The 24,603-nt window shown below is 37.8% G+C and overlaps 1 protein-coding gene across 1 annotated transcript in view; it reads left to right on the forward strand.

Annotated features, from left to right (window-relative positions):
• Nucleotides 1-2,128: 2,128 nt before the first annotated feature.
• The window catches only part of sh3rf2 (SH3 domain containing ring finger 2), a 35,939-nt gene continuing 13,464 nt past the window's right edge, over nucleotides 2,129-24,603 (forward strand). The window contains exons 1-4 of the mRNA XM_046859874.1: nucleotides 2,129-2,289; nucleotides 10,948-11,214; nucleotides 12,427-12,522; nucleotides 19,564-19,854. Coding sequence (XP_046715830.1) covers nucleotides 2,278-2,289; nucleotides 10,948-11,214; nucleotides 12,427-12,522; nucleotides 19,564-19,854 — 666 coding nt within the window. The 5' untranslated portion in view covers nucleotides 2,129-2,277. The remainder of the gene's footprint in view (nucleotides 2,290-10,947; nucleotides 11,215-12,426; nucleotides 12,523-19,563; nucleotides 19,855-24,603) is intronic.

Below are 24,603 nucleotides of genomic sequence, written 5' to 3' on the forward strand. Positions count from 1 at the left end.
TTTAGAATGCTAGATCCATTACCTATCCAATGAGGCCTATGGAAAATATTTTCTCCTCTATGAGCCTCTACCACATTGTAGTATTGAATTATTAATTTTTTTGTGAGCTTCTATTACCTAGCTATTTGTAATTACTGCCTTTTCCCCAGCAAAGTAACATCATTATCTTCTAAACCATCATTTACATGAGGTAGTGGTAAATCAGAACTGTCTTACATATTTTACTGTCCTGTCAAGGGGAGTTGGACTCTTTGGTGGGGCTGGACAATGAGAGTTGATTCATTGCTTCACCACCAGAGGGAAATCTTATTCCAATACTAGGCCAGAAGCCCTGGAACCTGACAGACTTGCACATCTGTGAGTGGTATTACCTTCGACATTACAATTCAGAAGAATTCATTTACAAGGAATAAAATATTTAAAAATGCGGTGCAATTTGGAAATGCACAGTGCTACATAAACGGCGCTGAGTCAACTCACGGTATTGAATGAATTAATACGATGCTTCAATGCTTTTAAAGTGCTTTAAAAACAGTGGATGGTCTCCTATTTGAACTGAAGATGTAAATATATAGTCAGAAATATTGAAAGAAAATGTCTAGATTAATTGCTGAATATGGTAAATAAATTATTTTCCAATTCACCGACTGGTACAACTGTTCAGTGTGGGTTATGCAGTGAGAATTAACAATGGTCAGTGTGGCTCAGTGAGCAATATGTCTCAATAACTTTGAGTGGAATAAAATTATGTGAATGGCAGGACAGATGTACTGTTTAATCTGTCTCTTTGAGAGTGAACAGTGTTGTGATTCTCAGTGAGAATGAACAGTGCAGCGAGTCTCAGTGAGAGTGAACAGTGTGCAGAGTTTCAGTAAAAATGTACAGCTATGTGAGTCTCATTGGAAGTGAACACATCTAAGTCTCAGTGGGAGTGAACATTATGGTGAGTCTCAGCTAGTAAAGAGTACAGTTAGTCTCAAAGACATTTAACAAGGCCATGAGACTTCATTATAATGACCAGTGCAGCAAGTCTCACTGGAATGAACTGTATGGTGAGTCTCAGCTACAGTGAAAAGTACAGTTAGTCTTAGTGACAGTTAACAAGGCCATGAATCTTAGTTATAATGACCTATAACTCAGTGGGAGTGAACAGTAAACAGTAATTTCAGTTTCAATGACACTTTTTTCAAGTGTGAACTTTGCAGTGAAAGTGCTGTGACAGTAAGTGGTTCAGCATCCTACTAAATAAACTGTGTTTGGAATTATTTTGCTGTTTTCATGAGTCTAAAAGATGCACCAAATACCAGTAAGGATCATCTTTTTGGTATCTTACTGAGTTTCAGTGAGAGTGCGGCGAGTCTCAGCTACAGTGAAGATCACAGATAGTCTCAGTGACAGTTAGCAATGAGTCTCAGTTATAATGAGCAGCACAGCGAGTCTCAGTGACCGTAATGAATACAGTGAGTTTCAAAGAGACTCACTGCATATGTGAACTGTGCAGTGACTTGGTGAGTGTAAACTGTGTGGGGTAATGCTGTGAAAGTAAATGCTTAGGTTTCTTGAAAATTGTTTAAAATGCACTGCATTCCAGTAAGGATAATCTTTTTTGGTCTGTATGTTAGTGAGTTTCAGTGAGAGTGAACAGTGTGGCAGGTTCACAATGCCATGAATCCGAGTACATTAAGTCTTAGTGACTTATTGTCAGTGGGAATGAACAGTAAACAGTATATTGAGTTTTAATGAGACTTATTCCGAAGCGCAAACCGTGCAATGAAATGCAGTGAAAGTACTGTAAATTTTTAGGTTTCTTGGAATTAGATGTCTTGGGAACTGAAAAGATGCACTGACTCAAAGTAAGGATAATCTGTTTGGTGTTTTTGTGAGTCTAAACTTGGACATTGTCACAAAGCGTCTTTAAAGAAAACTGCACTAAAATAGTGATTTTTGTAAGTAAACCTGTGTTTATCTACGAAAACAAACAATTATACTGTCTAGGCTGGGGTAAAAGATACAGTGAATCACAGTAGGAGTGAACAGTTCACTGCAGTGAGTCTGAATGGCTCTCACTCTCACACACACACACACACACACACACACACACACACACACACACACACACAGCTTGTAGTATCAGTGACAGTGAACAGTGCAGTGCCCTGCAGTTAGAATGAACCCTGTGCAGTGAAAGTTGAGCCGTGTGCATTCCACCTCCTCTCTTCGGGAAATCGTTTTGTCTGTTCGGAGCTGCTATGTTTCTAATATTCTTTGTTGGACTATATGGAAATTAAGGTAAGTAAATAACACTTGAAAGGTTTAGATGTGCTTTTAAAACTCTTAAGTTTTGAATAAAAGCACGGCAGCACTTGTTTAGTAAAGACGCTGCGTGTTTTGGACTCACTTCCTGATTCTGTCAGGGGCTCGGAGAAGTGAGTTTTAGATTGTCCTCGGCATTGGGACCGTCGGTTCATTGCCATGTAAACATAAATGCACAAAAATAACCCGTTTTCTCACCCAGGAAATGAGAGACGCAACAAAGTAGACCAGAAGACGTTTGTCAGTAAGGGACCGTGTACAAAGTGCACACCGAGAACAGCCTGTAGGATTAGTTCCCATCAAGAGTGCATGTAGAAAGAACTAACTAACTAACTAACTAACTAACTATCTATCTATCTATCTATCTATCTATCTATCTATCTATCTATCTATCTATCTATCTATCTATCTAGTGTGTTGTGGGTTACAAGGATACGTTTGTGTTACATTGGCAATGAATGTGAATTACAACTAATCTTATAAGTATACTTTTTTCCAAGTAAAATTTCAAATTTATGTATACAAATATTTATTTTTTTATTTTTAAGTAAAAAGCACTCACCTTTTGATTTGATGGTAGCTTTGCACACAAATGATTTTAGAGGGCCTGTTTTTATGTCACCTTGCTGGAAATAAATATTAGAAGCCCGCATAAACTCGAATGGTTTTGATGGTTATAATAAGAATTGTATTGGCGTTAATGATGATAACTGTAATGGTGTAACACTGGTGTCCATTGGTAATTTGTTGCCTTCTCCTGTTGGCGTATCATGTCTAGATCACATGCTGCTAAAGTGTCTAGTGGCACTAATGGGGACCTTTAGGATGTCATTGAATATGCAGACTGCACAAGTTTCTACATTGGGCCCATTGGTTTGATGGTTTGATGAATTATGTAAAAGAAAGCACATGGTATTTGTATAAACACACACGTGTATATTGGGACACCAGACTTTTCTTGCCATATGTGCTTCTTCCCAAATCTGTTACTACAAAAGTTAAGGGCATACAATTGTATATGATGCCTTTGAATGTGGGGGCATGACATTTTCACTTGAAATAGGAGACCCAAACCTGTTCCAGAATGACAATGCCCCTGTGCATAAGTGAGCTTCCACAAAGATATGGTTTACATGGGTTTGAGTGAAAGATCTTAAATGGTCTGCTATAGAGCTTGGACCTCAACCTTAATGAACACCTCTGGGATGAATTGAAACACTGACTGCACCGCAGCTCCTCACACTACATCAGTACCTGACTATACCAACGTTTTTACTTCTTTTTACTTTTTACAGTACTGTACAAGTCCTTTAGTTGTCCTAGGGATGAAAAAACGTATCTCAGCATTATGTAGTCACTGTTGGAAAGGGATCAGATATTCAGAGCTTGCTGGAAAATAATGTGCATTTCCTGGAGGTTTTTCTTAAGAAACTGTGGTTGATGTACTCAGGACAAACAACGACACAATGCAATAATGCAACTATCACAAAATATACAAAATTCGGTGATCATCCAGGGAAGAACTAAAGTTATTAAGAATCAAACGTATGTCAATTTTTAAACTGTTTCAAGTCAAGAGTCAAAAAGCTTTTATCATTTCTACTATATAAAGCTGACGCAGTACACAGTGAAATTAGACGTTTCTCCAGAACCCTGGTGCTGCATTCAACTACATAGTGCTACAACACACAACATAAAGCTACATAACAGAACACAGAGCAAGGACAAAAGTAAGTGTCCTCGCCACATAAAGTGCACCGGGTGCAAGCGGTTTTGGATCCGGAGAGGCCGCTGCAAGCTGCAGCAGCGCCGCCATCTTGGTCTCAAATATGTTTTGTAAATTTACTTTTTATTGTGTGTTGTGGACTGGATGCATATATCTGATATGTGGAATAACTTATTCAGGGCAGTAATAGATAAAAAATAAATATAATGCAATTCCTTTTATTTTTTTTAATTAACATTTTGCAGATTATTTCATTATTTCACTTTTTTTCATTTGTGAATTATCGTAGAATAAGCGAGTGCTTTTTGCAGATGTATTTTTTTGCACCTTGTACACATGGAGCCATCATCAGGGTTCACCAGATCCATTGCTGGTTTACAGGCTGTAGTCTGGATGCTCAGAATATTTTAATAAACATCTGTAACTGCTGTGAATGTGACTTGTCAGTGTAAATCATGTTGACCCTGAATACATTTTTATTATATGGGAAGTAGAGACTGGCTGTCTCAGCTTTGTTTTGGTGATCGGTACAATATTTTATTTTTAGATTTCCATGGCCCAGCTGAGGATAGTTGCTGTGTTCCATAATTTATTTTTGTTTTTCTCTTTTTTTGGGAAATGATTGTGTGGCAAACTTATTCACAGAATTCTCCTCTGTGAAAAGTCAAAATAAGGATTGTCCACTACCTTTTTCTGTATCTCATCTCCTTTGAATTGTCTATTATGGGCCAAAAGGACTTATCTGAAAGGACGTCTTTCACTGTCAGTCTTCATCATCTGCAACTGAGAAACGGTGTAGCAGCGGAGAGATGTTGGGGGAAGCACTTTCCTGGGCAGCATAGGATATCATCTAGGACCTTAGAAAGCAGTATTACCCAAAGTGTGACCATGTTCAATAATAACAGTCATAATAATAATAATAATAATAATCATCATCATCATCTTGTCCTTAGGGATACCCTTTGCCACAGTTGATTGTGTTTCTAACAAGTGTAACACAATAGGGTTTATGTCAAGTAAAATATCGGTTTATAATTTATTAAGGCCCCCTTTAAAACCCATCATTGAGAAGGATTAACATATAAACAATATTCATCCTTAGAATTGTTTTTTTTTTTTTTTTTTGATAAAATATTTTGTCCTCCCTTATAAAGAAGAAAATGGGGGACAAACTGTCCATTTTTTTGTGCACTTTTTAGACACTCCCTTACAGCTAAAGCGTAGTTTCTTATTGTTTTCAGAAAATAATAATTATAAAACAAAACATCAGCTGTCATTCTTCCATTTCACCATATAAACATTTATATTTAAACATGTTAAAAGATTTATTATTTGAGTAATAGGAGAGAGGATCCGGTATGCAATAGGGGCCGGTTATATAACAAACAGGTTTTATGTGTGTTTTTGACTCTGTGCTTCTGTCGAGACAGAAACTGACAATAAAAGGAAGCAATTGTGGGAAAGAAAGAATAACTAACTAACTAACATTGTATATAGCATGTTTTGCTTGTTTTGTTAAAGAGGTGTTGTGATTTCTGATCCGGTTTCACCACCTGCTTCATTGCCGTTGGTACCTGTGAAAAGCCGGATTATTTGTGGAAATTCCCCATAGTTCAGCATTGATATCACGGTAAAACCAACAGTTTGTGAGGATTCTTGGAAAGTTTAAGTGTTTGGGTTTTCGCGGCCACACAGTGTTACTGAAAACAAAGACATTATGATACCAACTCCGAACAAGAAAGTAATGAGGACCTGTAAGTAGAGAATGGAGGATGGGTGGGTGGTCGACATGCAGAGAGACAACATGACCTGGAGAAGGGACATGGACAGGTCTGGAAGGGTGAGACGTATGGAAAAAACTTAGAATACTGGGTTACAGTGGATAAAAGACTACAGAAATCAGTTGTTGTATTTAAAAAGGAACTAACAAAGGACATATCCAGTTAACAGCAGGCTTTTAGTTTGAATGTCTTCCAGTTGTGGAGACCAGCAGCAGAGGAAGGTGTTAGGTTTCATTTGTGGTATCCATGTAAGATCATTTGTTTGTGATGTTTATGAGCCAATAACAAATGATCAGTATGGAAAAAAAACCCAAAGTTGGGGCTGATTTCTTTCTAACCCAGACTGTGGATTCAGTACTGGTTATGTCAGAAATTTGATCTCCAGAGATCTTGTCAGAGATTTGCTCTCCATTTGTGCTGGTAGTTTTTATACAGTTGAGTGATGAATGTGAACAATGTGGATACATTTTCTGTGAGTTAGTTTTTGTTTGATTGTCTTTGAAGGAGTAAATAAAATGGTTTAAAGATTCACTTTGTGAATAGTGGTGAAAACGACACAAAATTAATACATATTTTTTCACTATGGCTTTTTACATTGTAGTTTGCACTGAAAAAAGGTGATAATCAAATATGTTCATGTGGTCAGCACAAAACCAACAAGATTGTGCATGGTGATGTATTGTATATGTTGTTTTTTTGTGTTTGACGCTTGTTAGCATTTGTAAAGATTAATCTTACATCAATTTTCAGATTGTGTTTTTTTTTTTATTCATTCTTCAAAAGAGGATTCATTCACTCGCAACTGCGTCAGTTCAAAGCGAGACTTGATGGAAATGACGCAAGCCAGAATTCTTTGTTTGTATGCATGTGAAGTATAGGGTTTTACGCCTTTTCAGACATTTTAGCACACAAGTAATCTTTGGAAATTGTTTGCAAATGCATTTTAAAATGGTTCTTTCGGATCTATCTGGATTCACGTGAAGGCAGCGTTAATCTAATTATAATGAGACTTGCAGTCTGGCAGTGATTTAAATTGTCATCCTGATCCTGCATATTTCATTGTTTTCTTTCTCTAACACACCCATGTTGACTCAAGGGTGAACTTTTTTTGTATCTGGGCTGAGTTTCCCAAATGCACCAATTGTGTTAAATGGTGCAAACTTCACATTAAACCTTTCTCTCTCTCTCTCTCTCTCTCTCTCTCTCTCTCTCTCTCTCTCTCTCTCACTATCCTGAAAAAAAAGTGTACCTTTCATTTTACAGCCACTTATGAGAGATTGTAAATGGCGCTAATCTGGGTAGGAAGGAAGGCATTTTCATTGTAGCCCAGAACAGGCATTTGTATGCTCACATACAGTATATGAGAAAAAAATTAACGTGTCTACTCCAAATATGTTTATCTTTCCTGTTAGTATAAAATTAATTAAGTAAACAGTTTCTTTATGAGTCCTTATTAAAGCATGCCTGCTTTTGTACTTGAAATGTAAAGCAGTAAGGATGAACCATTGTTGTCTATTATGAAAATCTCACAAAACCAACATATACAAATATACCAAACCATGACCAGCACTGCTATGAGACATGCAGCCACACTCAGTTTAAATGTTGTGGCAGTGCACGTGCAGGGAACCATGTACATTTATTTTCCTTATACATATTAGCTTGCATTATAGCGTTCCAACTTAGGCACTGCTGTACATGCTATGAGAGTAAATTTACAGGTGTGGGAACAAAAGAATGAGAGAACTGCTGGTTTGTGCACTGATATTACAGATCTGTGGGTCTTGTTTTCACAGCATAATACTTACAGGTTCAAATCAACAATAATGGTTTCTCAAACACCTGACGACATTCTCTTAAGAAAAATATAAAAACATTTCTGTGACTTCAAATAACTTTAAAAAGTGACATGAGTAGTTAGTGTTCTAACCCTCTTAAAAACTAATATCTAATTTAAACTATAGATTAACTTACATTAACCATAATGCAGGTGTGAAAGTACACTATATTGATCACAAATGCTGAGCTCATAAAACTAGTAGCTACTAACCATATAGACTGTATAAGGCTGCAGAAAGAACATCACTTATAATCTTATACTCCAGTGCTCATGTTAGTTCTCACTCTCCAGTGTTCTGTACTGTTAAAGATTTATGATCAAACTCTTGATGTCACCCAAATGAGGATGGGTTCCCCTTTTGAGTCTGGTTCCTCTCAAGGTTTCTTCCTCATAACATCTAAGGGAGTTTTTCCTTGCCACAGTCACCATTACTGCTCATCATGGATAAATGCACACCATGCACCTTAACTGTTGATTTCTGTAAAGCTGCTTTGAGACAATGTCTGTTGTGAAAAGCACTATAAAAATAAACTTGACTTGACTTGACTTGACTATATGTACAAATATTTGTGGACATCGAACCATAATATTCTAATGTGTTTTTTAAGCTTTCCAGTCCATATTTAGTCCCCATTTTCTGTTAGAATATGGTCTACTCTTCTGGGAAGATGTTCCACAAGATTTTTGAATGTGTTTGTGAAAATTGAATGAATGCTCATTCAGCCACATTAGTAATGTCCTAATGTAGTGTGAGGAGGCCTTCAGTGCAGTCAGCATTACAGTTCATCACAAAGGTGTTTGAGGTCAGAGCTGTATAGCAGGCCACTCAAGATCTTTCACTTGAGTAAAGCATATCTTCATGGATGTGGCTTTGTGCAAAGGGTCATTGTCATGCTGGAACAGGTTTGGGTCACTTGGTGAAGGAAAAATGTAATTACTGGTATTGGAACTGCATCCAAAGACAATTATGTGTCTCTGGCTTTGTGATAACACTATGGGTAAGAATTTCAACGGTATCCTAGAACTTTTGTCCATACAGCATATATTGAGACAATTTCAGTGACATGAAGCTTAATTTGGTATGCAGCCCCAACAAGACTTTTCAGCAAGCCATACCTGACTAAGGATCAGGAGCGCCACCTTCAGACCAAGAGTGATTTATCTGATTTTGAAACTGAGTTGTAATTATTCTTTTTTGTGCAATTTTTAGCACAAGTGGGGCTTGCAAGTAATGTTTTTCCCTAGCTTAGTAATTAAGCTGGGAGGTTGTAGCTCAGTAGTTGAGTCAACTCCCACACAAGTTCAAATCCCCACACTGCCACTGCTGAGCCTTGAACAATGCCCTGACAAATCAACAAATCAACTGCTCTGTTGTAAGTCTCTCTGTAAAAGAGTGCCTGACAAATGCCATAAATGTAAATGAAAATGTAAGATGCTGTAGGATGCTATAGATGTAAAAAATAGATCATTCTAAGTTGCTTCGGATAGGATTTTTCCGGCTGCTTATTAGGCTACAACTATGACCTTTAAGTTTCTTCACTTTTTAAAAATAATTTGTGCAAGAAACAAATTGACCAACTTTAAGTAAAAATTTTGAGGCCAGAAAATTTTCATTTATGCACAAACTGATGAGTTTCCCAAAATAAACGTGACGTGTACAAATAGAGACGGTCAAGCTAGTCTCTGTTTTTTTTGTTTTGTTTTTTAGCTACACCACCATCATTTTCCTTTTCTTTGCCAGGTTTGTTAATTCCCAGGAAACACCTTTCAAATCTGCAGGTGTCCAAGAAGCATTAAAAACCTCCACGGTTGAAATGATGATGTAACTGTTTTTTCGCTGATCTTTCTTCGAGTCATAAAAACAATCACAGGACAAGTTTAATGTCTAATACATTTGTTATACCTGAAGCGCAGTGTGACAGCAAGATAAGAGCAAGATTAGAGCGGTTGCACTGACTAACTTGTGCTTACAGGCTTCTTGGTTTTGGGTGCAGCTCTGTAAATGTGCTCATTATAAGAGTGTGAACATGCAGTGTGTTTATGCTCAGCACCTCCTGGGTGCCCATTATCAAAGCTGCACCACACTAGCACTCAAGCCAGCTTAAACAGGTCAGACGTTTTGGGTTTCTCCAAACGCAAGAGCCTTTCGAGTAGAATCAATTATAACGTGGAAAACCATCGACACTTAAAATATTTACACAAGTCAGAAATGTGTTTGGCAACAGGATGCTCTGCATAATGTACTGTTTAACATAAACTTCAGATTGTGAATAGGAGTAAAGAAGAATTTGTAAAAATGGAGAATAAAGAAAAATTCTGTAAATATGAACTGCGGTTTACAGTAATGGATAAAATGCTTGATAATTTTGCTAAAAAAACATTTACCGTACTATAAAGCGCACCCATATATAAGCTGAATTTTACAAATATTTTTATTTTGAACATAAATAAGCCGCACTTGTCTATAAGGTGCGTTTTTTCATTGGTCTAATGTTATGTCGCTCAGTTTTTTGGCTTAAAGTTTGTGAAACCAGGGAAAAACCCAGGAAAAATTCATAAATAAGCCGCTTCGTTGTTTAAGCCATGGGGTTCAAAACGGGGGAAAAAAGTAGCGGCTTATAGTCCGAAAAATACGGTATTCACAATTAAATTAGAAAAAAGGAAATATTTCACACTGGATATTATACACCTGTGAATACAAAAAATACTATGTAGTCATATGAAGCTATATACACTAGACAGACAAAAGTATTGGGACAGCTGTATTTTATAGCCATATGTTGCGGTTCTTTAAAATTTTACCACAAAGTAGGCACACAATTGTATAGTATGTCTAGGAGACACAAACCTGTTTTAGCATGGCAATGCCACTGTGCACAAAGTGAGCTCCAGGAAGATCTGGTTTACAAAGGTGGGAGTGGAAGGTCATGACCTTAACCCTGATGAACACCTTTGTAATGAAATAGTATTCTGACTGCACCCTAGGCCTCCTCACCATGCGTCAGCACCTGACTTTACTAACACCATTGCGGCTGAATGAGCACAAATCCCTACAAGCACACTCAAAAATCTTCCCAGAAGAGCGGCAGTAGCAGCAAAATGGGAATAAATATGTCAAGTTTTACGTGGAACATGTAGTGAAAAACTAGTAGATCATGTTAGCTAGTGATTAAAGAAAATGTGTTAATGGTTTTTATTTTTCATTATACACTACTTCCTGTTTCTTGTCCCTTTTGTCCTTCATTCTACGTCTCTCTTATCCGTATTATCTGTGTTTGTTTTTCCAGGTGCTGGCTAAAGCCTTGTACGACTATCAGAGCAATGGACCCGGAGAGCTCACCATGAAATCCGGCGACATGGTCGGCCTGCGCTGGAGAGTGGATGACAATTGGTATTATGGTGACATTAAAGGGAACAGTGGTTTCGTACCCAGCATTATGGTGCAGGTCCTGGGCGATCAAACGCAGCCTGCGCCTTTGTGCCGCGCCCTGTACGACTTCGACCTGAACAGGCTGGATCCAGATGACAGGAAGGAGTGTCTGGCCTTCATGAAGGTGTGTGTGTTTAATATTCATAATATTGTAAGATACGATTAATTCAGTATATGTACTTATGTATTGTTATTGAGATTAAAATTGATTACATTATTAAGAAAAATAAAAAATGGTAAAAAAAAAGCTGTTCTTTCTCATTCACCCGCTTGTTATACCGCAATGGGCTCCCTTATGCACATGATTTCAGTTTAGCACTCGGACAAGTTAATCAATGTAGAAAACAAAAATGTAGAATTTAGAAAAAAATTAAGGACCTTCTCATGATACACAATGTAGTTATCACACAGTTTCTGTGAGTGTTTGTATATCGCTATAGAGATTACAGTGTTGAACCTGTAACCTGCCCACCACCCCACCCCTCCAGTACTGGAACCGCGCACTGCTGTAGTGTTTGCATCAGCTCTAGTTCTCTCGTAATCAGACGAAAACTCATTTTTTGATGCATGTACGTGAAAGAAATGGGATTTACCGTGATACCAGTAAAATTTAGGGTTGAACGCGAGAGTATCAAATCCCCTCAGTAATAATGCATGGTGCTTTTTATATGCTGCTGACTTGTACCTTATAAATGAGTTAGTTTTTTGGCAGTAATGGGATTTAGCTTTAGCTTTCTCTACAGTCACACATGCCAAGACTGTTTCAGAGAAAGTTATGTAACAGCTGTGACTCTGTGGAGTCCATTAAAGAGCGCCCGGTTTTTTTTTTTTTTCGTTTTTTTTCTCCCTGAGACCAGATGGTTTAAATAGAAATAAAGCTTTAGGGAAAGGAGTTAAGGGCCTGCAGATACAAGACAGGGCATCCTGTTTTCAGCTTCAAATAATTACAGCTGTTCGGGACACCCCTGCATCTGTCCAAGTGTCACGCATTCAATCTAAAAAAGAATATAAAATAAAATAAAAAGAAAGACTTGAGGGTGGGGGGTTCACATGCACAGTATGACATGCAGATTTTCAGAAATGCTTTCAATGACTCATCTAAAAAGATAAAATAAAAAATACTATAGAAAATAACATTTAAATTAAACAGAATAAATTTTTTTAAGTAGCATAAAAATATATAATAATTTATTTTTTTAATTTGGGTGAAAAAAGTGTGAAAATTAAATACGTGCGGTCAGAGCAGTGGTGACGCAGTTCACCTCATTGCCCCATTTTGCATACTACTTGTCTCACGTTGTCTCTGTGTCTTTACCCTTGTCTCATTCGTATGCAGGGAGACGTCATCACCTTGTTAAAGCGAGTGGATGAGAACTGGGCTGAAGGGAAGTTGGGTGACAAGGTCGGAATCTTCCCCTTACAGTTTACAGAGGTAAGACTGTTTTAAACATGCAAACATATCTTATTCCATAATTCCTTCATTTTGGCCCTGTAAGGTGTAGTAAGTGAATTTGTTTGGTCGCTAAAGCTAGCTGTATGGAAACACAGTGTCTGTATAGAGGCACACTCAGAAAAAAAAGTCATAGCCTAGATCTCTTAAAGGATTGTGTGGATGGAGGGGCTTGCTAAGATCTTTGGTGTATTATTTGTATTTCTTTGGTGGTCCATATTTGCTTCTTCCATTCTTTTACAAATCTAGTCGGAACATGTGACTATCCTCTGTGTAGGCAGTTCAGTTTCTATGTGGACTGGGAGTATTTTGCAGTTAAATATCTGAAATCAATCAAATCTATTTTTCTGCAGAATTGATCACTATGTAATCTCTCAGAATCTTTGAAATGAAATTTAAGTAGACATAGAAATTAGTGGGAAATTCAGCACATCTAAAATAAACACAGAACATATACAACATAGATTATTGTTGTTTACATTTGTGGACAAACCATCTAGAATACATTACCATAATATTTTTGTCAACCTTCCCCAATAAAAGAAACTATTTGGCTATTAATAAATTGATTAGATTTAATCATTTAAAATAAGTTTAGTTATTTACTTGCAAATTAATACATTTGTTATGCTATGAACGTTGGAGGCCACCACTTGCTTGCATGTTAAGGTATTGATTAGCATTAAGAAGGGAACATGCAGAGAATCTATTGTTCTTGAGATAACCACAGTGCTTTTGCAAGACTTTTGCTACTCACAAGGAATAATCGCTTAAGTTTCATTGTTACAGCACACACACACACACACACACACACACACACACACACACACACACACACACACACAGCATCGACCATCATAGACACAGTTAAATCAAACAGTAATTAAATGTTCTAAATTGATTAATACTAAGTGGGTTATGCATGTTTGTATCGTTAACGAGTACCAAAACATTTTCATACTCGTACTTGGTCTAAAAGCAATGATGTAGATGCGTCCTTACTTTTGAGCAAATTTTTTTTTTTCTCACAGCTGCCAGATGTTGTAAAAAGCATTAGAACTGTCTGCTGTTCAGTGCTATGCTTTTATGTTATGTTATACTCAACTTTATTTATTAATACTTTATAAATAAAATCTAAATAATATTTAGTGAAACAAGGAATGCATTTGCTTACATTCTTCTTCTTTTTTTTTTTTAAGTTTTGTATTTAATCATGGGAGGTGGCCTGTGGGAGTCAAGCAGGCTGAAACAATTGGCAAAGTCAAAACCGTGGAGATGAGTAAGCAGAAAAACTTTAGCTTCCTTGTTAGAATATTCATGTCTTTTCCCTTCAAGTGTAGCTCTTCAGGAAGTGAACATCTGCCTGGGTTTTTTTTTCTCGCCAATGGGAAAAAGTTGAAATACTTGTCTGTCGTAACCACACCTACACTACAAATATCCCTGTGTTATATCTGTTTTACAAATATAATTAACTTATAGACATGTAATGTACAGAGTTGACCTGAGTGGTAGTATGCAAGCTTGATGAAATGGAAGATCTGATGATCATTTTTATATTTATAAAAATATTTTTGTTGATTTGCTATTATTATTATTATGTTTAATGTTAATGTTTAAAAGTTAATACAAAATATATACAACATAACTAAAATGTTATAAATATTAATATATATAAATAAACACTAATAAGCAGGGACATAATATAATAGATAATAATAAATACATAGAATTCATTATGCAATCACCCAAGAATAAATTCTACAAATTTAAAAAGTCCATGCAAAATCATAAAATATAGAAAGTAATGAAAAATTGAATAAATATAAACTTTATTTATTTATTTATTTATTATTGAACTGTATTACGTACTTAAGTGTCTGATCTTGTTTAGTAACTTATTCCCTTTATATGTATGTGAAAGCAAAATGCTGCATGGCAACATTTTCTTGTAATAAATTTTGTTTTTGCTGAGCAAACACCCAGAAAGAGCAGGTGTGAACAATAAAAGGTAAAAAAAAAAAAGGACGGAAAATGGCGGAGGAGTGTGGAGTGTGATATGGATGGCAAGGCCATAATACAATTGTGTGGTCCTCACAAACTTCTGTAAACAAATCTCATATGACAACATATAAAAACCACAACAGATTTCAATTTCAGTGCCATTTTTATAAAAACGTAAACCGATGATATCGTTTCAGAACTGTTGTGGTTTATTAAGATGCAGTTTTGCAAATCTGTATCATATGTACTGTATTTATTCAGTTGTTTTTTTATTGTGCTAAACATTTAATGTGCCTGCAGAGGTCTGAAGGTCACATGATGTAGCTCGTTTTGGTTTTATTTTATATCTTTGAGCAATAAACAGTCTTACACTACACTGAATTTGTTGAGACACTCAGTCCTGGGAAGACTCTAGTCAGCTCTTTGTTTGTAAAACAGTAAAATAGTGAATTTCTAATTATTTTTGGCCTTATAACTCTTTCCCAGATTGATAGAACTTCTCTGAGGTTATGGTTGAGTCCCTTATTGCCTGGCCCAATGCAGTTGAGTTGCACTTGAGTGCTCCAAAAACGCCAGACGTTTTGCTTTTCTAGAGTTAGTTGCACTTTTTGATGAGTCACTAATCATGTGCATTTCATAAGTAACACCTAGCGGCTGCATACACAATATGGATGAAAATAGTGAGACACCTGACTTTTCAAGCCCTGTTTGGTTCTTCCCCAAACTGTCCACAAATCTGGAGGCTCACCATTGTATATGATCTCTTTGCATGACTTGAAGATATGGTTTACACGGGTTAGTGTGGAAAACCTTTGGGATGCATTGGAATGCTGATTGCACCGCAGGTCTCCTCAACCGACATTCGCACCTGACTTTACTAACACCTATGTGGCTAAATGAGCAAAACCTTCGCAAGAACACTCCAAAATCTTGTGGAACATCTTCGCAGAAGAGTGGAGGTTATTATAAGAGAAAATGGGGGCCAATAGTGGAACAGGGTGTTCCACACTAAATCCATTTAGGGTTCTCTCTTAATGTCTGTAGAAGTAAGATGGGTAAACTTATTTTTACGCCAGCCAGATAATCAAAGTTTGTTTTTTAACAGAGAAGTTAATGGCCAGTTGTCAACTTTGTGTTTTTTTTGGCCAGCTATGTATTGTTGCTCCATTAAGTTTCTAGCTGATTCTAAATATGGCATTCAGACCTGGAGTCTGTTCCCGTTGTCTGCCTGCAAAGAGGAACAAAGAAGATAAGATGCCAGTAAAGGAAGCTCTTATGAGACTGATAAAATTAGATAGGAATCGATTACAGACGATCCTGTCACCCCAACACCCCCACTGGGGCCAGTAAGCTGAGTAATAGTTTAGTCTAGTTAAGGGCTGTATATATGTGTGTATATATTTAGAATGAAAGAGACCAATCTGTAATCTATCTAACAGTGCAGTATCCAGTACCTCTGTTATTTAGATTACTTGTATACTGGAAAGTGGAGAACAGGCACCTTTGTTTTATTCTTATTATAAAAAAGAAGTAATAATTGTATATGTTCAATGAATTATGTTTTTTTTTTTATGTTTTTTTACCAGTTTCAGCTTATGCAGCATTGATACAGTGGGGGGAAAAAAGGCAGCTGGTTTTCTTGTCTATTTTTAAAGAAGTAAGAAAAGTGCTGAGAAAGAACGATTCGCTATATGGAAAAAAAAAATATTTGGACACCTGCCTTTTTCAGCCATTCGTGGTTCCTTTCCAAACAGTTATCACAAGGTTTGAGGCACACAGTTGTATAGGGTTTTGTATAGTATAGGGTCTTTGGATTCAGCAGGATTACATTTGTCCCTTCATTTGAACTAGGAGACCCAAACCTGTTCTAGCATGACCGTGCCCCTGTCCACAAAGCCAGCTCCATTAAGATAAAGGGTTGGAGTGAAAGATTTTGAGTGGCCTGCTATCGAGCTCTAAAAACAACCTTTCTGAACACCTTTGGGATGAATTAGAATGCTGAATGTACCCCAGGCCTCCTCACCTCGCCTACATCAGTACCTGACTAACTCTCTTGTGGTTGAATGAGCAGAAATCTCCACAATTCAATTTAATAAAATGCAATGCAGGTACTTTGGTGTTTCTAAGACCCACCTGAGTGAATTAAGACATTGGGTGGAGACTGTAAATGACTTGACTCAGTTTTTGCATTGATCTTGGTGTTTGTGTCCATATATCTTTTGTTTAAAGGGCATAATGTACTTTTATAAGATGTGTTCAAAGCCAACTGTTTTGTGGCATCCTCATCACTTCTTAACACTACTGAGATGTTAGGGTTATAATTTCTCATCCTAGCGCAGGCATCTATGCTATTGGCTCATATCCCTGCTATGTGAAGCATTTGAAGCTCTGTTGTGTGTGTTTATATTCTGGGAACTCCCCTCCCTATACATGCTTGTCATTCCCTTGGTGATCCAGTACATCATGTCTTAAATATTAAGCACTGTCCTTCGTGCTTCCTCTGTCTGTGCAGACCTGTGTGTATTGAGTATAGCATTTTCGCATAGTCGCCTTTGCGACCCGAGTTTGTAAACTCATATATATATATATATATATATATATATATATATATATATATATATATATATATATATATATATATATATATATATATATATAGAGAGAGAGAGAGAGAGAGAGAGAGAGAGAGAGAGAGAGAGAGAGAGAGAGAGAGAGAGTTTACAAACATAGAAAACATATATATCAAACTCGGCTGCTTACAGTTCTGCCATTTGTGTCTCTTGTTTGTTAAGAAAATGTCATTTTAATTGTTTAGCAGTAAATGTCTCCTGTTCTCCAAAAATAACTTAACATACAGCCATTATTGTCTAAATAAATGTCAACAAAAGTGAGTACACCCTAAGTGAACATGTCAAAGAACATGTCACCCCAAGTGAACGTGCCCAAAGTGACAATATTTTGTGTGAGCACCACTGTTATCTAGCACTGCCTTAATCCTCCTGGATATGGAATTCACCAGAGCTCACAGGTTGTTGCTGGGATCCTTTTCCACTTCACCATAATGACATCACGGAGCTGCTAGATGTTAGACACACGGCACTTCTCCACCTTTCACATGAGGATACTCCACAGGTGCTCAATAGGGTATAGGTCTGGAAACATATTTGGCCACTCAATCACCTTCACCTTTAGCTTCCTCAGCAAGGCAGTTGTCTTCTTGGCGGTGTATTTGGGGTTGTTATTCTGTTGGAAAACTGCCCTTCAGCCAGTTCCTAGCGGGAGAGCATCATGTTGTACTTCAGAATGTCACAGTACATGTTGGAATCCATGTTTCCCTCAATGACCCGCAGCTCCCCAGTACCAGCAGCACTCATGCAGCCCCAGACCATGATGCTACCACCACCATGCTTGACCGTAGGCAAGACAATTTTCTTGGTTCTCCTCACCAGGGCATCACTACACATGCTGGACACCATCTGAGTCAAACAAGTTTATCTTGGTCTCATCAGACCAAAGGACATGGTTCCATTAATTTATGGTCTTGGACAGGTTGTCTTCAGTGAACTGTTTGTGGGCTTTCTTGTGAACAAGCTTCAAAAGAGGCTTCCTTCTTGGACAACGACCATGCAAACAGACTTATTGCAGTGTGCATTGTATGGTCTGAGAATTGGCAAGCAACCTTTAAAGCATTGCATTTAAAGGAGCTTCTGCAGTTGATGCACAACACAAGGACTCAACTTCTTTGATGGACCCATGCGAGAGCTGTTCTGAGTTGAACCCAACCCCTGGCCACTGTACTGTACCTCAGTTTGAGGGTGTTACTGATCTTCTTTCAGCCTCAGCAATCTTTGTGGAGAGCAACGATTCTCAAATCCTCAGAGAGTTCTTTGCTATGAGGTGCCATGTTGAACATCCAGTGGTCAGTATGAGAATTGTACTTAAAGCACCAAATTCTAACTGCTCTAATACAAGATACACAAATTTGTATGGTCCTGTCAAGCAGACAAAAACATGAACATGATGAATATGATGTGTGTCTTTGCATAGTTACATGATGTAGAGCTATTATTAGATAGGGTGTACTTACTTTTGTTGTCAGCTATTTTTGGAATATATTAAAAGATATCCTAAAATGGTAGCTAAAATGTGAGGGGTGTACTCACTTGTGAGACACTGTTTGTGTGCATGCAATGTTTTTTGCATTTTATGAAACCAGTGCATCCTTGAAAAAACGTTGTTGCCATAAGTATGATTTTGCTGCGTTTGTTGTTTAGATGTCACAGGCCTGAAAATGTAAAAATCTTAGCCTGAAAAAAAGCCTCTCAGTTCTGCCACTTGTAACAGAAGGTGGAAGATGGTTTGTCACTGTAATATTACAGACTGCTGCTTTAATTTTAATTGCATTTTAAACAGGAATATATTAAGGGATATATAAAAAAAAGGTTTACTGTCTAATGATGTAAATAGGCTTATTAAAGCAGATATTTTGCACTTTCTCCTTATAGTCATTAATTCATTTTAAAATTCCTTTTCAAATCAATTATTTTCTGTATTGGTTGTTAGTCAAATAAAAGCATTTTCAGTGTTCTCACACTCTGTCCTCCTGGCAAACTTTGTCTCGGCTCTGGCCAGCCAACCGTGAAGGCGCAGTAATGTTTCCTTTGCTTTGGTGGCATAACAGCACATCACTGAAGGGGGAGAGGGAACATCAATCGTAGATGTGCAGTGCTGCAGTGCCTTCTCTCTCTCTCTCTCTCTCTCTCTCTCTCTCTCTCTCTTACACACACACTTTTTTTCTGAAACTCACAGCAGCTCACAGCAGGGCAGATCAGAAAGAGCAGGGCACTCACCCAGACGTGACTAATGGCTTTATGCTGTCGTCTTACTTATTGAAAGAAAACTTCATGCTGGATAGAGCTTTAGCAGGTGAAACAGCCCAAAAAGAAGCACAGCACTGTGTCTCCACACACTCATTGCTGTCTCTACTTCAGCTTTTAACGTTTCTGCTTTTCCTCTCTTCAGTTAAACCCGACCGCCTTCAGACTCCTGGCGAACGCGAAGGCGAGCGATTTGGCAGAATTTCGTGTGCAGAACGCAAGAGGGAGCAGCAGGAGGGTGAGCCTAGACGGCAACCACAGACGTCTCCCCAGGACGCAGCCGAGCACAGCCAGGCCTCCCGATGTCAGCGTCCTTAACACTCTGAATCACGGTCACATCCAGACCTCAGCAGCTCCTAGTGCTCCTCTCAAGCAGGGCCGGCCCACCGCCGTCTCCAAACAGAGGTCCGGAAGCACTCGGAGAAGCCTATCTAAGGTGAGGAAGCAGTGTGTAAGGGAGTGTATGGGAGAATGCTGGTGCCACGTGTTTATGTTTTGGTCATCAGCAGTTAATGCTTAATTAATGTTTCAAATCTTCTTTTTGGGGGGAGGGCATGCGAAAGCATAAACCATGGTCAATGATCATAAGTGCGAATTGTTACACAGTGACGCTCAAGTAGTGACTTATTTGTTAAAAGTCCACGGATCCGGCTCATTAAATCGATTTAATGTCCTCGCTCGCTTCAAGTAGCTCATTTCCGAAAGCATAATTTTGACTCTACCTCACTTTAAGTCGCTTTTATGGACTGAAACTGTGATTATGAAGATGGATTATTGTTGGATTGAAAGTCAGATCCAGGTCAGGTGCTTTAAACAGTCACTGTGTGTGTGTGCGTGTGCGTGTGTGTGTGTGTGTGGTGCCCTTTTAACTCGTTTTAAAGATAAGTCCTGAATGATCAACAGCTCAGCTCGGAAACAGAGTCTGAAGTCAGTTTCCTGCCTTCGCTGCTATTTTTCCTAGCAGCACATCTCTTTTATGATATCTTATGTGTCATTGTTTGTATACACGTTTTTCTATTTCTGGAGCTAAAAAAAAAGAAATTCTCCCTTTTTTTCCGTTGCTACTTTGTAATCTCATGACTCATGTGGTTATGTAACACCCCCCTTCTTATCTGGTTGAAAGGCTTATTTCTCCCGCCCGAGCACAGACTCCCTCCTCTCGCCCATTCCTCCTTGCGAGATCCTTACCTCCCTCCATCCCTCCTTTATCTCGTGCATGGGGCGCGCCATTAATAGATGATTGCGCAAATACAGAGCTCATCATCACACGTTGAGAACCCTCTCAGCCTCCAACTTTGATTATGCTTAATTCCATCTCCGTCATAATTATATACCAATCTGTTTTTTTTTTCTTGTTGTTGGTATTCAGGCTGCTGAAGAATTCATTTATTTTTATTTTGAAGGAGCACTTTGTATATTTTTGTTTTTGCGGTATTTGTTTACAATTGCAAATAGACTCCACCCTGAAGATAATGCTCATGAAAAATATAGACATCTGAGGTTAAAAAAAAGAAAGAAATGAAAAGCACAACTAGTCAAAACTTTTGCGATATTTTGATCATACATTTCAGTATAAAGAAAATATTTCGTGAGATTTATTTGAAATATAACTTATAGCACGTCTATAAAGGATCGTAAAGATTACAAAATGCACCTTTTCAATTGTATGTATGCATATCATTATTCTGCCTATATCAGAGAAGGGTTGAATTACAATATTTTACTTAGGTTTTAATATAAATGACCATAATATACAGCACCTTTCTGAGTTTAGCGAGTATTATTAGCATTGTGCCTTTTTTATTTTTATCGCTCCCTCTTTCATCTATACTAATGATTATTCAAATAATAATTATACTAATACTAACTTGATAAACGAAAAATGTAAATTACTAAATATTAAGGTTGTTTAGGGTTATCATGGATACTGAAAATACTTTTTTTTTAATATGTACAGTAATACAGTAATGATATTTTTGCCACATCTCTCACTTGGATGTTTTTTTCCCCTCAACTTAAATGTTTTCTATTTTAGTCCTCTCTCTCACCTACCTCCTGACTCTCATGTAGTGCATGTCAGCCCTACCAGTGTAGGAGGCTGAAGGCTGCACACGCCTCCTCGAATGCAAATTCTACCTCAGCTCTTACACACACACACACACACACACACACACACAGAGAGAGAGAGAGAGAGAGAGAGAGAGAGAGAGAGAGAGAGAATTCACCAGCCCTGCTCATGATCTCCACATAACACAGCTGAAATTCCAACCTGAACACAGTGGCAGGGCTTCATTTCTGCACCACTAAGCCGTGAAATTATCGAGTGAGTCACCAAGATTCTTCAAAACTCACCTTCAGGCATACCTGTTTTTCCCACGGCTTTTAACTACTGTAGTGCAAAAAAAACCCCACCGTGTTTGCATGCAAAATTACATTAAGCAACAAATGTCTAAAAGGGATCTAATGACTGAAAACAAAAAGGCAATCCACACCCTGTTAAGCACTCGTTACAATTTTATTATCCAACTGTTCGTCTCACAGCACATTTTTAAATAACTAGAGAAAATAATTGTGAAGGTATATAATTATGAAATTGAGGACACAAGTTTAGAAGTTTTTTTCCCCTTCACTCATGCCAACCAATGGTTCTCCATGAATCCCCCCTACATATCAAATAACCATTAATACTGCTGATCTGACATATTAACACACACACTCAACATGATTTAGACAGGTGTGAAAATGCTATGAAGTAAGAAGGAATTGTAAGAACATATTTTTTTTAAAAATCAATATTTGGTGTAAAAGTTGACGTGTTAGAAGCAGGAAAAATGGGCAAGCGTAAGGATATGAGCGAGTTTGACGATGGCCAAATTGTGGCGTCTAGACGTCTGGGTCAGAGCATCTCCAAAACTGCAGCTCTTGTGGGATGTTACTGGTCTGCAGTGGTCAGTATCTGTCAAAAGTGCTCCAAGGAAGGAACAGTGGTGAACCCGGGACAGGGTCGTGTGCGGCCGAGGATCATTAATGCACGTCTGGACTGTGTGGTCCGATCCAACAGACGAGCTCAAACTGTTGAAAACGTTAATGCTGTAGATGCTCGACAGGTCACTGTTTTTTTTCCAGCAATATGGGAACCAACAAAATATTATGCAGGAGGTCATAATGTCATACCTGGTCGATATATGACATTTTAATTTTAAATTTTTTGTTTCTTTGTTTCTTTGTCTTTCTTTATTTGCACTTCAGTTGAAATGATCTGCAATTGCATCCACATTCTTTTGCATGACACTCTGTAGGCTTATAAAATGTTATTATATCTATAACCGGTTACACAAGGACTCATACGGCAGTCACACCTCATAAACACATGTAAAGACGTCAATAATTGTTCACGTGGTGGAGTTTTGTGTAAGTTTTTTTTTTTTTTTAACATGGATGCAAAGAGTCTCCATGCATGTCATCATGTCGAGGAGGACTTTCTGCATTGTGTGTTTATCGATAACCTTAAAACCAATTTGTGATATTATTTTCTTATTTATTTAGCTTGTTGAATGAACGGATGTTTACAGCTTCTATAATGTAAGCGATAGTAGAAGCTGAATGGTTTTGTGTACGTCCAGCATTATTAACACTAACTAGAAAATGCATAGTTTGTGTTATAACAAATAGATAATTAATCACATTGGCAAATCACTGTGGAGTTGGAGAACACTTTACGATGTAAGTTATTAGGAAAATGATTTATTTGCTCGTGTTAACAGTAACTTGGGCATACGCAATGATAATGGATACGCTATGGAAGGTCAGCTGTTTTGAACAGTATTCAAATAAAGCTATTGTACTTACGTTTGCTTTTTCAAATATATGGTTTGGTGTGTTAATTCGACACTCAGTTACACACTTCCACACCTAGAGCCAGTTTAATGTAGCCTATCCACTTTGTGCACCAGTATGCTATTGTACCCATGATTGTAATTATTTCTGTTAATAATGTATGAACGTCCTCATGCTGGGACCGTTTTAGGAAAATGCAGTTGTTACTGTAAATGAAGCGTGCACTCGGTACAGACGCAAACATTTTCTCAACTGGATTATAGGATGAACGGCAACGGTCGAAGTCCAAACAGCTTTCGAATTAGACATTGTGTGACTAACGGGGCTATTTGTGTCTCTTCAGATTATCCTGTAACAACATAACACTGTGTCACTTCTGATCACAGAGTCATTCATTTATTCTTAACAAGGTGAGCTAAAGGCCAATTCTGCTCATTTGCCTACAAACACACAGCGCAGTGTTCAAGATCCTGCCTCGGTCTTGCATTTCTAGTTCCTCTTGAAGAAAGTCAAATAACCTCATTATCATTCCTTTCCTCTCTTCACAATCAGAGTTTCTTTCCGACATCGGAAAGACTTCCACGCCGATGACTTCGGCTCGGGTGAACTTTTACACTTTTCCCCGCTCTAAACCATTTCATGTCATGAAGCATTACTGTAGTAACTGCTTGCAAATTGCACAAGCAATAATACATAATGGCATGATGTAAGAGCTTGTGAAAGGCACAGGCAGGCTATCAGATTAGCTCCTGTTTGAATCAGGAACACAGCGGTTGATAACGCTAGAGCCGGGGTGTGCGGAAACACAACACTCAGATCTGAGTCACAAAAAAAAATACCCATGACTCAAACACTCTTCTTAACCCTGATGAGAGTTTACACCTCGGGAGAGGCCACATTCTGGGCTGTTCCCTGGTTGAGTCAGAGGTGTCACCGACATGCTAAGTGTTTTCTTATCTAACAATAACAGTTCCTCTCGAGGATGAAATGTTGCCAGTGATTGCATAAAGGTGGAAATAAACGAGTCGAGTCGTGGGTCCTCATTATTAATGAATAATTATTGTAATAGGATCGTTCATGTTTAATAATTGGACTGTTGTTTCATGTGATGCTAGAAGCGCTGGCATGGTTTTGAATTGGATTTTGTGCTACAGAGATTCTACGCTCATCAGAAATCTATATGAGAAAAGATCTCACTTTTGCATTCTTTTGCATTCATTTAATGTATATAAAATGATATAGAAAACCGTATAGCAGCCATAAAGTCAGTGGTGGGCCATGCATTCGGTACCTGGGCCTTCAGAGGGGACTTAACCGACTTAATCCACATCTTAATACCACCACTATC

Source organism: Silurus meridionalis, chromosome 10 (assembly GCF_014805685.1).
Source record: "Silurus meridionalis isolate SWU-2019-XX chromosome 10, ASM1480568v1, whole genome shotgun sequence".
Classification (NCBI taxonomy): Eukaryota; Metazoa; Chordata; class Actinopteri; order Siluriformes; family Siluridae; genus Silurus; species Silurus meridionalis.